The sequence below is a fragment of the Eptesicus fuscus genome, chromosome 9 (assembly GCF_027574615.1).
Source record: "Eptesicus fuscus isolate TK198812 chromosome 9, DD_ASM_mEF_20220401, whole genome shotgun sequence".
NCBI lineage: Eukaryota > Metazoa > Chordata > Mammalia > Chiroptera > Vespertilionidae > Eptesicus > Eptesicus fuscus.
This window is the reverse complement of record NC_072481.1, coordinates 62643105-62659607: the sequence shown is the minus strand read 5'-3', so window position 1 is coordinate 62659607 and position 16503 is coordinate 62643105. Positions and strand designations below refer to the sequence as shown.

General features: G+C 44.0%; 1 protein-coding gene across 1 annotated transcript in view; it reads left to right on the top strand.

Moving 5' to 3' along the window:
• Window positions 1–15549, top strand: part of MCOLN2 (mucolipin TRP cation channel 2) — a 55881-nt gene extending 40332 nt beyond the window's left edge. Inside the window, exons 9-14 of the mRNA XM_054720786.1 lie at window positions 396–545; window positions 2714–2815; window positions 2920–3042; window positions 9900–10106; window positions 11702–11823; window positions 14761–15549. Of these exons, the coding sequence (XP_054576761.1) occupies window positions 396–545; window positions 2714–2815; window positions 2920–3042; window positions 9900–10106; window positions 11702–11823; window positions 14761–14797 (741 nt within the window). The 3' untranslated portion in view covers window positions 14798–15549. The remainder of the gene's footprint in view (window positions 1–395; window positions 546–2713; window positions 2816–2919; window positions 3043–9899; window positions 10107–11701; window positions 11824–14760) is intronic.
• Window positions 15550–16503: the final 954 nt, after the last annotated feature.

Genomic DNA, 16503 nt, shown 5'->3' with positions numbered 1-16503 from the left:
GAGCTGGAATGCCTGGGCGCCCATCCTGGCTCCACCTCCCCAGCCTCAGTTCTCTCCTCTGGAAGAACAGGCTACTAATGCTTGGTTCATAGGGTGCTGTCTGGTTGAATGAGGTGATAAGGTAACGTATTTGGGATGTACTATGTGACAGCTTTTACAAGAGTCTGTTGGAGATAAGAGCATAAGCTTATGATGTTTGAGCTCGCTTGGTAGGCACTTGAAGGCTTTAGTCTAGCTGGGCAGGTGAGGGGGGAAGTGTGGGCATAATCTCCAGCTTCGAGAAGGATAGGTAACACCATATCATGTTACAGGTGAGAGCTCTGTTTTGCACTTATCTTCTCCTTCCAGAGGGCAGTGTGGTTTGTAAGAAATACTTTTTAAAATGTTTGCTGCAGAGATTTCTAAATTTCTTCCTGGAGAAGTACCAGCGACACGTGTGTAATGCTGACCAGTGGGAGTTCATCAACGGATGGTATGTCCTGGTGATTATCAGCGACCTAATGACAATCATTGGATCCATCCTCAAAATGGAAATTCAAGTAAAGGTGAGGGGCCACCCACTCTAAGTCTGCCGCTCTTTCTATCCTGGATGATCCTTTAGGATATAAAGTCCTTGGGGAGACTAGTTTGATTCTCATGTTTTCTCTTTTCTCGCTTCCATATATCAGAAGCCTCCTCTGACCCGATTCCTTGTGGAGGGAATATAAAGAAGCTGATGTTCTGGGGGGAGATGATATCCCTATGAATACCCCCAGGAAACTTGCAGCTTCTTGAGCATAGGAACTGAAGTTTGAGAAGATTGGTTGTTTGGGTGGGTTTCATTTATCTTTAAAAAAAAAAATCGCAGGAGAAGCAGTGACCCATGAACCAGTTCTATCAAGAGCCAGTCCTGCCCAGTGGGTGCTTTGGCAGATGGGGGTGAGGGCAGGACTATTCCAGTGTCTGCCAGGTGCCTGACTGCATAGAACTTCGTTGAATTGATCTGATGACAAAGTCTTGACCCTTCACCCAGATAGTCTCCCCTCCAGGCTGTGTTGTCCATGGAGGAGTCTACCTAACTTTCTCTCCCGGCACTAACATAGCTCCCACTTGTCCATCCTGATGACCTCTGGCTTCCTTTGGGCCGCTCCTCTCTGGCCTGGACTGCTGCAGCCATCTCCTCATTGCTTGTCTGCCTTCAGCCTTACATCCCTCAGATCCACCCACACAGCTGTCAGAGGAAAGTCCCTGGCAGTGTCTATCCTGCTGTTACAGTCCCTTCTCATGGGAACCCCCTTGGGTGGAGTGGCCTCCAGGGTCTTCCTTATCTAGCTCTGCCTCCCTCTACTGCCCGAGATTCACTGAGCCATCCATACTGACCCTCTAGGACAGTGGTCGGCAAACTCATTAGTCAACAGCCAAATATCAACAGTACAACGATTGAAATTTCTTTTGAGAGCCGAAAACCGACTTCTGCGCATGGGCCACGAAGTTTCAATCGCACTGTACGTGCGTGCCCGCACATGGTATTTTGTGGAAGAGCCACACTCAAGGGGCCAAAGAGCCGCATGTGGCTCGCGAGCCGCAGTTTGCTGACCGCTGCTCTAGGACAACTTTCTGGCTCTCAACATTGGGCCCTGTTTCAGCCTTTTGTCCATTTACCTGCAATGCTCTCCCCCAACCTATCCTCCAGGCCCAGCCCTGCTCTGGGTCACGCCCATGGGAAGTGCTTTGTGACAAGCTGGGCACTGCATCTCTCACAGCACTTAGCATATTATATTAAAACTAGGGGCCCAGCCGAAACCGGTTTGGCTCAGTGGATAGAGCATCGGCCTGCGGACTCAAGGGTCCCAGATTCGATTCCGGTCAAGGGCATGTACCTTGGTTGCGGGCACATCCCCAGTAGGGGGTGTGCAAGAGGCAGCTGATCGATGTTTCTTTCTCATCAATGTTTCTAACTCTCTATCCCTCTCTCTTCCTCTGTAAAAAATCAATAAAATATATTTTAAAAAAAAAAAAACTAGGGGCCCAGTGAGGGGTTTCTTCAGACCAGCCTGCACCCTCTCCAATCTGTGACCCCTTGGGGGATGTCTGACTGCTGGTTTAGGCCCAATCCCAGTGATGGGGCCTAAACCAGCAGTCGGACATCCCTCTCGCAATCCGGGATCACTGGCTCCTAACCATTCACCTGCCTGCCTGATCCCCCTAGCTGCTCTCCCCTGCCAGCCTGATCGCACCTAACCGCCTCTGCCTTGGCCCCACTATCATGGCTTTGTCCAGAAGGATGTCTGGAAGGATGTCCAGTCTAATTAGCATACTACCCTTTTATTAGTATAGATTGTGGTTGTGTGTGTGTCTCCTCAATTAGATCCAGAAATCCTCAAGAGCAGGATCTGTGTTAGCCAATCATGTTTGAGCTTTCTTTCAGAAGTAGCTGACTGGCATCGTTTCATATTTAACGAACACCATTAGTTTATATTCTTTAATGCCTAAGTAAATGCATTTTCTGTTTCAGGATATTATTTGAACAAAAAGCTGAACCAATTGAAATACTAAAAGGGAAGGAGAAACACATTTGGGACTGTGCTCTCTATTACTCTCCTCTTCAGTTTAGAAACCCTTAGGATCACCTATAGAGAGCAGGCAGTCCATTCTTTTCCTATCAACTTAAAGTGAGGTTAATAAGCTGAGGGGAGTAGAATATGTCACTCATATCTGTTTTTCCATTCCTTAGAATATCACCAGTTACGATCTGTGCAGCATTTTGCTTGGAACGTCCACGCTTCTTGTCTGGGTTGGAGTCATCAGATACCTGGGTTACTTCCAAAAATATAATGTAAGGATGTGGCCTTGGGTCGTGTCGTAGGATTGAGATTAATTTCTTCTTCGGGTTCCAGGAAGCTGCTTTTTAATCCCCCTGCTCTGCCGGTGTCGTTCCAGGTGCTCATTTTAACGATGCAAGCCTCACTGCCAAAGGTGCTTCGCTTCTGCGCCTGCGCCGGGATGATCTACCTGGGTTACACCTTCTGTGGCTGGATCGTCTTGGGCCCGTATCACAACAAGGTGTGTAGCCCTGGTTCTTCCTTCTGCAGAGTAGGCACCTGGAAAGTGGGCTTCCAGGACTTCGCCTTCTCCCCGCTCTCCCCCAGCACATACCCTCGGCGGCGTCAGGAAAGCCGTATCTTTGTATCGGGTTTCTTTTCCCTTTCTTTTTCTGGATGTTGACACCACTGTGAGGGGGAGTGGAGAGCACATTTCAGAGTTGTCTGGGACTGGTTTATGGGTCACATTCCAACCCAGCCAATTGTCAAATAAGAAATGTCTGGATATGAGATCCTATAAGAAAAATGAAAATAGAATGGGGGGGGGGAATTATTACAAGATCTTTCTAATTGAACGTATTAGGGTTTTCATCCCAATTAATTGAGGAGAACAAAGGTGGACAGAGTGCCCAGAATAGACCATATTAGGTTTATGATTAAAATGAAACACGTCTTGTCAGTGATGGTGGTTTTGATGGCAGCATCGCCTCTGCCTTATGAAAGATCAGCATCAGAATTCCAAATGGTTGCTGGGCTTCAGTCAGCATCGTAACCTCGGGGACATCAAAGTTGTGCTCTTCTTGTTTTAAAAATAAAACATTGATTGGTGGAAACATCAGGAAATGAAAGTAGGTAGGCCCCGTTTTCAAACAAAAAACAACAACAACAACAACAAAAAACACACAAAACAAAACAAAACAAAAAACAACAGAAAGGAAAAGGAGTTATTGCAACTTGTAGCTTTTCTTCCATGGGCCTCTGGCAGTTGGAACCACAGATACAACAAAAATAACAGCAGCCAACACTTGTGTGCTTAGCATTTCTGTCCTCTTGTCCGTTTAATCTCCGCAACAGCCCCTGGTCCTGTTCTCCTGGCTCAGGTGCTCTGCAAGAAGAAAAGGGGTGAAATGCAAAGGGTTACACTGATGCTTGTATTACAGCTTAGCCTCAACCTCTGACCTCTCCCGCTGCCTTAAAACATCTGCTTATATCTGGTTTATACACTGTTCACAAAAAGTGAGCAATCCAGAAAGGTCAAGCTCTGTGCGTTGTCCTACTTGAATATGTCCTAAGTAATTTGGCACACATCCAGGCTTCCTCCTCTTTCGGGGTTGCATTTGATACATCCAAAGAGAATCATTGTTTTCCTGTTGGAGAAAAGGCATAGTGAACAAAGTGATAGTCTCTGGGCTAATAGTAAATCTTGATAATGTCATTGCTCTTCCTATTCCTTGCCACTGAGTCATGATTAAATTTGCTCTTTGATAGGACTGTGTGAGTGCCCAGGAAAATTAACATTTTTCTTCTGTACTTGCTGCATTCTTGAATGCTTCTCCAGATTTTTGTCACTAGAGGGCAGTGTTGCACTGTCTGAAATAAATACCAAGTTTGGTGCAGATTTCAGCTTTAATTCATGGGCTCCCAAGGCCTCAGGACAAGTGGTCCCATCTCTTTTGCCCTTCATCTCCCTATCCCATCATTGTCCTGGAAGGTGCTCAGATAATGCTACTTGATTTTTACTAATATAGCTACCATTCTTGAATGTTATGTGCCCGATAGATATAGGACCCAAGTTCCTTAACTCCCTTGCTATGTTGACTCCCCAAGTAGCCCTATAGGAAATGGGGATCTTACTGTGTTCGATAATTTTCCTGAGACTACACAGCTAGTAAATGGCAGAGATAGGATTCACATCCAGGTTGCCTGACCCCAATGCACATCTTTGACCAATACCCAGTAGGGCTTTTCTTGGAATTGCCTAGAACAGACCATTGCAGACGAGCGTTTCGTTTGACTGAATAGATCAATTCTGAGAGGAGAGGCACATAATCAGTCTTATTTCTCTCTATTTGCTTTGAGGATCTGACTGCATTTTCATATGTTTAATCCTGTTCTTTCCAAGGATTCAGGTGAGACTGGGATGCTCTGGACCAGCATTGTCCAATAAAAGTGCAGCAAGTGCTACAAATGAGAACCACAGGTGGCTTCAAGTTTTTCCAGTAGCTGCACTGAAAATTTAAAAAAAGAAACAGATACATTTGTGATTTTAATTATATATTTTATTTAAGCATTGAGATATTTTACACTCTTTTTTTTTTTGTACTAAATCTTCGAAATTCAGTGTGTATTTTACCCTGACAACACAGCAGGTGCTCCACAGTCACACGTGGCTGGCGGCTACCATAGGGCATGCTTGCACCTCCCGCCTGTGTGTCTCAGCATCCGCCTCCGTTTTCCCCGCAGGAGCAGGGATAAGGGCTGTGTCCAGGGCTGCCTAGCAGGCCTGTCTATGGCGTCTGTGTCCCATCTCCACCCATTGGGGAAGTGCACGGTTCAGTTACTTTACTGAATGCACCAGTCAGTGGAAGAAGAAAATCTTCAGTCTGACTCAGGACTCTGTGCTTTCCTTCTCCATATTGCTGCTTCTTTGAGTCTGAAGTTATAAGTGCTTCCTGCCCCCCGTGTCTCTCCCCCCTCCCCCAATTAATTCAAACTGTCACACATTCAGGCTCTGCCAGTCAGTCTCTGTTGAATCAGAAGACCTTCTGTAGTACCCGAAGTCTTCAAGAGCTGGACAGCACAGCAAGCATTTTCTAGGATCTAGAATCATAGCCATCTTAGGTGTGTAAGCTAACTCTTTCTTTAAGCAAACCATCCATCCACTCTAGCCCGTAGGCGTGGCTCAATGGTTGAGCATTGGCCTATGTACCAAGAGGTCATGGTTCTATTCCCGGTCAGGGCACATGGCCGGGTTGTGGACTCGATCCCCAGTAGGGGGTGTGCAGGAGGCAGCCAATCAATGATTTTCTCTCATCATTGATGTTTCTGCAGCCACTCCAAAGAGGAGGTCTCAGGAAAACTAGTTGTACACTGCTGTTTGACTGGTAGCAGGACCCATATTTTCACTTCCAGTTTTCATGGTAGACATTGGATTCCAATGGCCCAGCTGAAAGAGGGAAGAGATGCAAGCATTGTCCCACCAGTATCGATACCTGCACTAATGGACTTTGGCACAGTACCCTTTCAAAATGTCTGGCACAGAGGGCTAGAGACTGTTGATGATTAATAATTCAAAGCCAGGTCTGGAAGAACATTACTCTAATGTAACTTTTACATTTCCGGAGGACTTTTTTGCTGTGAAGAATAAATCATAGTCTTGTATTGTCCCCATTTCAGAAATGAGAAGACCAAGGCATCGAAAAATTGTTGGATTTGCTGATGCCATGGGTAAACACTTTGGCAGAACCTGCATTATTACATCGTCCTGCTCTCAAAGTCTCTAGTTTTAGCCAAGTACCTCTCTTATTCAAAAGAACTGTTAGCCAGTTAAAACATTAAACCCAAATGTTGCTCTTGAAGGTGATTTTTATGTCCTTCCCTGACATAAGCTGTTGCAGGTTATGTTTTCATTTAAATTTTTTAAAAAAAGTTCTTTCTGGTTCAATTAAAAAAAAAAATCATTTGTGAAACAAATGCTTGGGTTCGCACTGTGGTCCCAAAGGACGTATGGGGGACTCTCTATGGAAATATTCATTTTATGTTTATTAAATGTCTGTTGCACTCCAAGCATGTCAGGTTCTTCTAGGCTGAGTTCTTGGAGGGCAGTGACTATAGCTCATTGCTGTTTGCAACCCCCGGGTCCAGCACAGAACATGGCAAGGATTCTTCAGGTTTGTTACTGAGCAAGAAACAGAGAGACAGTAGTACCTGCTTTCCAGGGGCTCAAAAGCTCCTCAGAACCACAGCAGCTCCCTATAAATGCAGTCCTTCCGGCCTGGAAGCACTTTAGGACCTGGATTCTCCTCACCTTGGTTATTTCTAATGTTCACTTCTGTGGAGTTTGGCCCCTGAAAGTGACTGGTTCACAGCCACCTCGTACCAATTAGTGGTACCAATGACAAGGTGTATGCCAGCCACTTCCCTTACTGCGTCTCCGTTTTGACTTTTTGCTGGGTTAAAATAAGTCTCACCCGCATAGAGGAGAGGGAAGCATAATGGCTGTGAATAACATTAATGTTGAGACAGGTATTGTTTCTAAACTGACACTAAGTCATGGCACTGGAAACGAAGGGATGAATTGGATATGTACCAACCAACCAGCTATTTGTAATTCTGGAACCTGAAGCACAGACTGTGAGGGGTTGTGGAAACTAAACAAAGGAATTGGCCAGATTCCAAAGTAAACCATGAGAAACATGAATTATGAATGGTGCTGTTAGAGTTGTAATTGCTAGCCATAGAAACCAGCTTTAACTTTGTTGTCTGAAGGCTAGATGGAAAATATGTCCTCGGAGAACTGCCTGTCGTACTGTTAAACAATTTGCATATTGTTGTGCTTTGCTCAACTGGATGTTCCCTCCAGGTCTCTGTGGAGAGCTGTTGCTGATGCAGCAAAGGCATGGGCAGGGTCCCTGTTTGGGTTACCTTTGTGTCCACTGCCCCGGTCACAGACTCTACCCTGTGCATCCAGTCATGGGGGAGGGAGGGTCGGACATGGTGTTTCCATCCAGTTGGAGTATGGAGAAGGGGTTCAAAACCAATTAGAAGGCCAACCAGTAGTTTACGCTGTGGTTCTTACTGATACAGAGAAGGGTCTAGAGCTGCAAAGGCAACCTGTCTCAAGGTAGACCTTGAAACAGCCCTTTAAAGTTGGCCTTGTTGGACACAGAGGAAGGTATCAGATGAAGAGAGTAACTCCCAGGAGGAAAAGATGGAGAAATGGGTCTGGTGTTGTAGGAGGAGGAAAGCACAAGATGATATTGACAGTGGGGAGATGGAAGGAAGCCACGCGAAGGAGGGCCTGTCCCAGCCTTGTTGGTGTGAATTTTTACTTTGCGTCCAGACTTCGTATAATCTTAATGCGAGAGAAATGACCCGAAGGTTGCATTCTGTGAAGTTTAGGCTTGACCTCAGCTTGGACTGGAGGGCGAAGAGGCTGGAGTGAAGAAGACTTCCTTGGAGTTTCTGGAATAATCCAGACGTGAGTGTGGACCTGAGAGTGGAGTAGAGAGACGGGGTCAGGGAAACGGAGGAGCAGCAGACCTTTGCAGAGTGAAGAGAGGGGGAGAGTAATCAATTCATCACGTAGTTTAAAGTACTCGATTATTTGGGAGTAAGTGTTTCTTTGGTAGGAGGCTGAAATCACTGACCAGGAGCAGGGCAATTGGAAGGGAAGCCCCGTTTCCGGGTTAGGGGGTGGGAGGTTTTATTTTGTTGCATGTGAAGTAGTAGCACAACTTCCAAGTGGAGATGTTTTATAGACATTCACCAGGGACATGGCTGTCCCCAGAGCCACACTGACTTAATGGGCACATGGCCCCCACGGCTAACCATTTGGTTGAGAACTCTAGGTAGCTTGTTCCCTCGATGTTTTTGGAAACCATACCATCTTTTACCAGTTAGGTCCTTATTGTTCTTTAGAAGCTTTCATCCAATGTTAACCCTCTGGCCCTAAGATGTTAGTTTATGAAGCACCTGCTGTCCGTTTTCAGTCGATGTGGCAGGAGTTTGTCAGCCCCGAACGCCGGGATGGCCGCCTGGGGATTGCAGTTGAAACACAACCCTCAGCCCAGCTCCAGAACTCCAGGTGTATGCCTCCGACCCCCTCATGTCAGCATTTCCACCTGGCACCTCAAGCTGCCTTGTCTAAAACTGAGTCCATTCGTAGTCCCTTTCCCTTGTCCCCTTCCAGGCTTATTCTCCGTCCCCCGCCCCCCCCCCCGCCGCCCCCAGTTTCCTCCTTTTCCAGTCTTATCTGGACCCTGTGCATTCCTGGCTCCTGCACTCACCCCTGCCGCGTGTCCCTGCCCTGGGCTGTTCCCAGTCTAGGAGATCTTCCACATGCCAGGCTTGCCCTATAGAAACAGGTCAGATCACTCTCTGGCCGCAGTTTTTTCCTGGTTCCCAGTTCTGGCCTGTAATAGTCTGAAGTATGTGGAAGACGGAGCGAGGCTTTCTCAGGGTGGCACCGGCATGCCTCTCTGGCCGCCTCTTAGGCTCAGCACTGAATTCCCCCTATTCATGGAGCACACCCTTCCCTTCCTCCTCACCCTGGTGAACTCTGCCTCAGGCCCTTGTTCTGAGGGTCCCTTTCCTCACACAGCCCACCCCAGCGCTCCCACAGGGCACTGGAATACGCTGGTTGTGGCCTGTCCACTGTTAGCCAGGAGCTCCTGGAAGGCATGGGGCATGATCATCATCTTTCCTCCTCCCATTGATGACCATCTTTGGTTTTGAATGTGCTAAAATCACCCCGACCCGTGGTTGGAAAGGCTACAGTGAAACTATTCATTTAGCAAAATTTTCTTGAGCCTATACCGTGTCTCAGGCACTTCCATCTTTGCTGGTTGTAGAATGTAATTGCTATAGTTCTTTCAGAAAGCGGTTCGTTTAGCCGGTTGCAGGCTTAAAAATATTAATCACTTAGGCCCAATAACAGGAAAAAAACAGTATGCTTAGAAATGTTCATTACATTGCTCTTTATAATAGCAAATATCATTGGGATGTCCAATGACAGGGAAATAGTTAAACTTGACATTTCTAAGGAAAGGTCTGTTATCTGACATGCTGTCTAAGTGTAAGTAAGATGATGCTCAGTAGGGAAAAAGAAATCAAGGTCCAAAATGGTTAGATGATATGACTACAAATATATAAAAACGTATAGGAAAAAACTGAGGGACATGTCTAGAGATAGTGAGTGCACAAGGGAGTTTTAAATAATGTTTTCCTACTTTGGTATTCCAGCTGTCTTAAAATAGATGTTACTCATAATAGCAATGACAACAATAGCTTCAACAAAACAAGCTAACTAGATATAGATACTTCTCTGCTTTTTTGGATGATATATCTCAAAAACTAACTTTAGTTTCCCCCCTTCAGTTTGTAGCTCTGAATACAGTTTCTGAGTGTCTGTTTTCTCTGGTCAACGGTGATGATATGTTTGCAACCTTTGCTCAAATCCAGCAGAAGAGCGTCTTGGTGTGGCTGTTCAGTCGCCTATATTTATATTCCTTCATCAGCCTTTTTATATATATGATTCTCAGCCTTTTCATTGCGCTCATTACGGATTCTTATGACACCATTAAGGTAAGTAATTATCAGGATTTCCTGCCAAGAAAACTGAAAAACCTGTATAGATTGGAGCATAGGAAAAAACTACTCCCCCTCCGCCCCACACTTACTTAAAATGCTACATTTGACTTAAATTTTGAAGTTTTTTAGGAAAGAGACTGTTGGCCTGGTCGGCTAGCTGAGTTGGTCAGAGCATTATCCTGGTACGCCAAGGTTGTGGCTTCAATCCCCAGGCAGGGCACATAAAAGAAACAACCAATGGATGCGTAAATAAGAACAATATAAAGCAATGTTTTTATCTCTCTCTCTCTCAAATAAATTAATAAATAATTGTTTTTAAAGAAAAGCAAAGAGACTTGTTGGATGTTGGAGTTTCATTTTAAATATGCATTTAGGACATCATCCCTGTCACCCAGGTCAGGGTGACTGATTTAGAGGTGTGGTGGAAAGAGAAAGGCAATGGGTAGAGATAGGTTGAGTTTAGTAAATTAAGTAGTTCGACTGTTGGTCGCAGCACTGACAGGTGTACCTGCCTGTCCTGGAACTGAGGTTTTGAGTGGAAAGTGTCAGTGGTAAGGGGTCATCACCACCCTGACAACTGTTCAGATATGGGAACACCTGTATACCGGATGACACAACCATTTGTGTGATACAGGTTTCCTTTAAATGATGAAAGCTAAGGCTCTTGTGGCTGTCTAGCTTCCTATCTTCCTGAGCCACGTGGTGGGTTCTGTATCCTTTCAGTCTGGGTCCATTTAACTGGTTTGTAGCTCGAAGGGCGCTCTGTTGCCTCCAGTGGTGGTCTGTCCAGCAGCAGATGGTCGTGCTCAGAAATCCTGTTTCAGACCAGCACTGGAGCAACCAAGGGTGCTATGTCAGTGCCTTGGGGTGTTGTGCTCTTCTTGAACCTTCTCAGACTAAACTCAGAAGAAGATGATTCATTGGAAATCCTCCTGAGCACATTTTTGTGCCTGGGGAGGTTAGTTTCCACATGACAGTGGGTGGGTGGCTCTAACAGCAGGGTGGGCGTATAGAGAGAATTGTTGCACACTGCTACCCCGTGGGTCCCTGCCTTTGATGGGGCAGCGTCCCTGTGAGTGGGCCAAGTCTTGGTGACATGGTGGATTACCTCACTTAGCGTGAGAGGAGAGGGCCTCAGGGTCTTTGTGTCTGCTTGAAAGAATCTACTGCCTTCTGCCCCACCAAGTGACCCTCTTCCATAGAAGTAGAGGAAATAGAGATTACTTCTCAGGCAGGTTCTGCATGGGCAGTGAGGGGAGGTGGGGGGGAGGGGGGTCTTACCTGGTCTTGCATTAGTATTAAAACTTTAGCCTTCGGGTCATTGCTTTTATTTCCCTTACTAGTACACCCCTCCCCTGCTTCACCCTGGCACCAGAGGTGTTTTCCTTTGGATTGTTCTCTGTTCCATGGTGGCCCTGGCTTGGCCTTCTGGGACTGACATTGATTCAGCATTGTTAATATCCGTTCTTGGATCTGACCTAGCAATGTGGGAGAGTTTTATTTTAGCAAAGGTGGGTTTGGTTTGTTGACAAAGGGAGCAATTTCTCATGCTTTATAAATAAGGTAACAACACTGTGTACTTTTTAAAGAAATACCAGCAGAATGGGTTTCCTGTGACGGATCTTCAGGAGTTCCTGAAGGAATGTAATAGCCGAGAGGAGTGTCAGAAAGAGTCCTCGGCCTTCCTGTCCTGCATCTGCTGTCTGAGGAGGTCGGTATTGTGTTTAATCAGGTCCCCATGCTCCTGGGAGGAGCTGCTCTGCTGCCTTAACAAAGAGTACTTCCCGGGTACCCACAACACGCAGAACTCAGCTTGTCGTGGGAAAGAACCCACCTTCCCTCCCACTGAAATCGGCTTTAGAAATAAATTCTAATAAATGAATTCTAGAAAGCCACGTGACGTGGTTGGACCCTCGTGGGGATATTATGAGACTATTATGAGAAGGCATGAATTATGGCCCTCAAGTCAAGAGAATGAACTCTTATGTGGCCAAAGTAAAAGTCTCTCTCTCTCTCTCTCTCTCTCTCTCTCTCTCTCTCTCTCTCTCTCTCTATATATATATATATATATATATATATATATATATATATATATATACATACACATATAATATATATAATAATACATAATACATACTATATAATATATAATATATATGGTATATATATAATTGATTTCAGAAAGGAAGGGAGATGGAGAGAGAGAGAAACATCAATGATGAGACAGAATCATCGATCAGCTGCTTCCTGCATGCCCCACACTGGGGATCAAGCCTGCAACCTGGGCATGTGCCCTGATCGAGAATGGAACCGTGACCTCCTGGTTCATAGGCTGATGCTCAATCACTGAGCTGTACCAGTCAGGCAACACTCTTAATTTTAGAGGTGGAGCTCTCGGAATGTCAAGGGCATTTTCCCTTTTCACAATACGTGGTACAGATAACTCCTCTGGACCAGAGCAGGAAACCTGCCTGAGAGGAGGCTGTACATGTCCTGGGCTGGAAATTCGTGTCAGTAGCTCTTTGGTGACGAACTGCAATTTGCTCGCTGTTCATCAGGACACTTAAGAAAACGGTCTAGACCAGCGATGTTCAACCATTTTCATCTCATGGCACACATAATTTTAATTACTAAAATTCCGCGGCACACCAAACAATATTTTTTGCCAATCTGACAAAAAAAGGTATAATTTTGATTCATTCATACCAGATGGCTATTGTGTTGACTGTTGTCATTTTTTAAATTTGACAATTTAAGGGAAAAGAGGTCAGTGTTCCTGACTAAATAGTCAGGTATTGCATGTTTTTAAAACATTCTTGTGGCACACCGTTTGAAAATCGCTGGTCTAGATCTCAGTGTCAAAGCTTCCACATGGTGGTTTGGGGATGAGAATGGGGGTCAGATGAGGATAGGATATTTAATGATACACGTGTTTGTTTTCATCTCTAGTCAGGGTAGCGGGCTGTTAACTCAAAGTATCCCCTACCCGTGTTTTTTGAGAAAGATTCTCTAAACCAAATTTCTGAAGGAAGATGGGGAACATAATTGCTGCTTAAAAACCACAGGATGTATTTCCTGCTAATCAATTCATACCGCATCTTGGGATTTGAAATGATCTGATTGAAGCATTTCCAAAGTATGTCTAGTAAATATGAAATGAAGTCTTCTGAGAAGAGTTAAGTTTTTAAAATCACATTTTATCCTTTCAGAGCATTAAATTGTTCCCATGAAAACTGGGATAAAGGAAAATTAATTTTCTTAATAGGCAGCTACTTCCTAAGAGGCATCTTGTACAAAGAAAGTCTCCCCAAGTTGCTTTTCTAATACGTAGCTGTACAGAACAAAAAAAGAAATAATCTTAGAATGTAGTTGAGAATTCTGGAGAGTAACCTATGGGTTTTTGGCGTTTGGTTTTTTTTTTGTTGTTTGCCCATAACAAGCCCCAGGAGGTTGTTAAATGTTTCTTGTGCAGCCACATGGAATAAGTAAAAGATGTAAGAGGTGAACTTGAAGATTAGCTAATCAGGTTGGGTCTGAGTGCTGGGGAGAAATATCAGCAGTTTGCCCTAAGCTGTGCTAAGGGCTGTTGAGAAGATGCCTGAGGCAAAAGGAGGGACAGGCCCATCTTTAATGAAAGAATTAAATAAAACAGGAGAGTCCACCAAAGGAAATCTACTGAAAAACGGGGATGTTAAAAGTTTTGAAAAAAAGAGGATATCAAAAATAAAAACAGGAGTGGCTATTACCAAAAGACAATTATGGGTGAAATCAGCTAGAACAGCTTTAGCCACGTAATCAAATCAAAGCCTAAATCTAGGGGGCTTTTGATGGACCTTGCAGAGAGTAAATGAAGATCTTAGGGCCTGATGAAGGAAATGGATTACTAGTATACTGGGCCTTGAGACCAACTGATGGCTTTGACTCCATAAAACATTAAGTATACCTGGATATATCTAAAGGCTAAGAGCCAAAGAGTGGAATAAAATTGAGGAAGGCTATGAATGGAGAGTAAATATTGGAGGAAGACCTCACTGAGAAACCCAAAGAATTAGGAAGGGCGTTGTGAGTATTGGTGTGTGGGCCCCTCTCCGGGCCCATGACAGACAGTAGTCCAGCAGCCACCACAAATGGATTCTCCTTCCAGTTGTTGATGGAACCTTTAGTCTGACCATTCGAACCCCTGGGTTTTCATTTTGGACCCTGCGAGTTATCAAATGTGTCCCATGACCCCTCCTAAACCTCTTGGTTCCTCAGTGTCATGAGGGTGAACAGATACCTCTGACACCTCTTCCAGTTCTAATGTTATGTGGTTCTTTGGAAAGATGTGCTTGGTTGAACAGATGCAGAATTTACCTTTCGCCTTCTCTACTGCAGTGAAGGATAGTCTGCGGTTCCAGTCATTAAGAAGGCTTGTCAAGGAAAGGAGATGGAGGGTTCCAAAGAGGTAGATAGCTCCTCCAAGTTGCCAAAAGCATCTGCTCAAACCAAAATAATGTCAAATGCCCTTCTTAACTTTTTCCCTTTTTAATGTTCCACTTAGCATGTTGATAACCTATGCATGCCTAGAATATGAAGTATTCCTATTCCTTCCCAAAGATTTTTGAGTCATAATATCTTTTCTCCTTCCCCCTCCCCTTTTCTGTTGTAGGAAAGGAAGTGATGACCACTTGATGTTTACTAACTAAAATCCTTCTGCCAAAGATAATCAAGTTCGGGCCTCCTTATCCAGTGGCAATGCAGACGGACCCCGAATGGCTTGGACCAGCATGTCCAGCATACTGATGTTTAATGTGGAGTGGGAAAGAGGACTGACTGTCAGCTGGCTGACCACAACTGCAGTTCCAAAGTTCCTTTTTTATACCCTTGGCTGATGAAGCATAGACCATAGGCAATTACTGGGCATTAGTGCAATAGATTAGTGATAATGAAATTCTTTTAATTTATGACATGACAATGTTGGGATGAAAAAAAAAGAAAAAAAATCACATTTCAGAATGTGCAAAACAATGGCGTTTAAAACCACACATTGAAAGATGTGTGTTTATCCTCAAATGAGGTTTGTTTTAAAAGTGATTCTTGGCTTAGAAGACATTTGTTAAGTCATGGTCTGCACAGAGATGAAGTTGGTTGCAATATCAAATTATAGACTCAAGCTGGAAATCTATTCGGCCATTTAAAGATGACATTTCAATCAACAGAAAGACATTTCTTGGCCTGTTTTCCTGTGGTTTTCTTCTGTATGATATGAAGCAACTGCTAGCATAGTGAGATGAATAGGAAACACCTTTCACTTGTGCTAATTGTTGATTGTACACGCGACACATGGAAGTGAACTATTGCAGAGCTCATACTTGTTAGCAAACTGACTCCACCAGAGTGGGGATTTACCGTCAAGCAAGGAAAGATGGCATTTTTTACCTAAATAAATTTATTTTTATCATAATATATGGAATTACTAGTTGTTGTTTTTTTTAAAATTGTAGACTCTCTTAACATCTACCTAGTGAAAAAAAAAACATGTCACATCATGTCTCTGGTCTCCCAAAGGGATTTCCCATTTTCTTAAAAGCAGCAGAGACGAGGGAGCTAACATAGAAGTTATTCAATAAATATTTATAACAATGACTGCAGAGATTAAGATCACTGTATGCAGAGTTTTATTTCATACTTGAGCTATCTCATGGGTCAACTATTTTAAAATTATTGGTGAAGAGTAGAATTTGAATTAAACAGGACCCTCATCCCAGGGCTCGCTCTCTTTTCCCCCTGCCCCTCCCTGCCAAGTCCCTACTAGATTTTCCATCTTATGCCCCCTGTCTTTCTCCTTGTCCCTACACTTTCTCCATGTGCCTGCACTAAGTCTAAGCCATGAAAATCATCCAGTTAATACCACTAAAGTGTATATAAAGTGAGTGACTCGTGTGTATACACAGAATACTTTGCTAACATTATAATTTTAGTTAACTTATTTTCTTTACCAAAACAAATGTCAAAAGTTATATTTCTCTTTTGAACTAATGAGCCTTTAACTGGTATTTCTGCAGTCAGTTGCATGACTCCAGAATCAGGTATGCAATTAGATCACTTACTTATTTCTGAGTGTATCCCCAATACTTAATTTGTCTCTGAATAGAGTTGCTATTCAAGCCTTTCCAGTAATCTGCAGCTGTGACTGCCATTTGAATAGAAAATTAATGATGGTCTTCCATGCTCATGCTTTTCTTTTATTGGCTTTCATGTTTCCTTTTATTTATTTTTTTCCCCTCCAGTGGGACAGAATACTTTCAGGAAGGAAAATCTTTTTTCATGGTTACCCTGGATCTGTGCAAACATTTTTTCTCTCTTTTTAATAAATTTAAATGTGTTGCTTTACCAACTGTATTATCTGTTC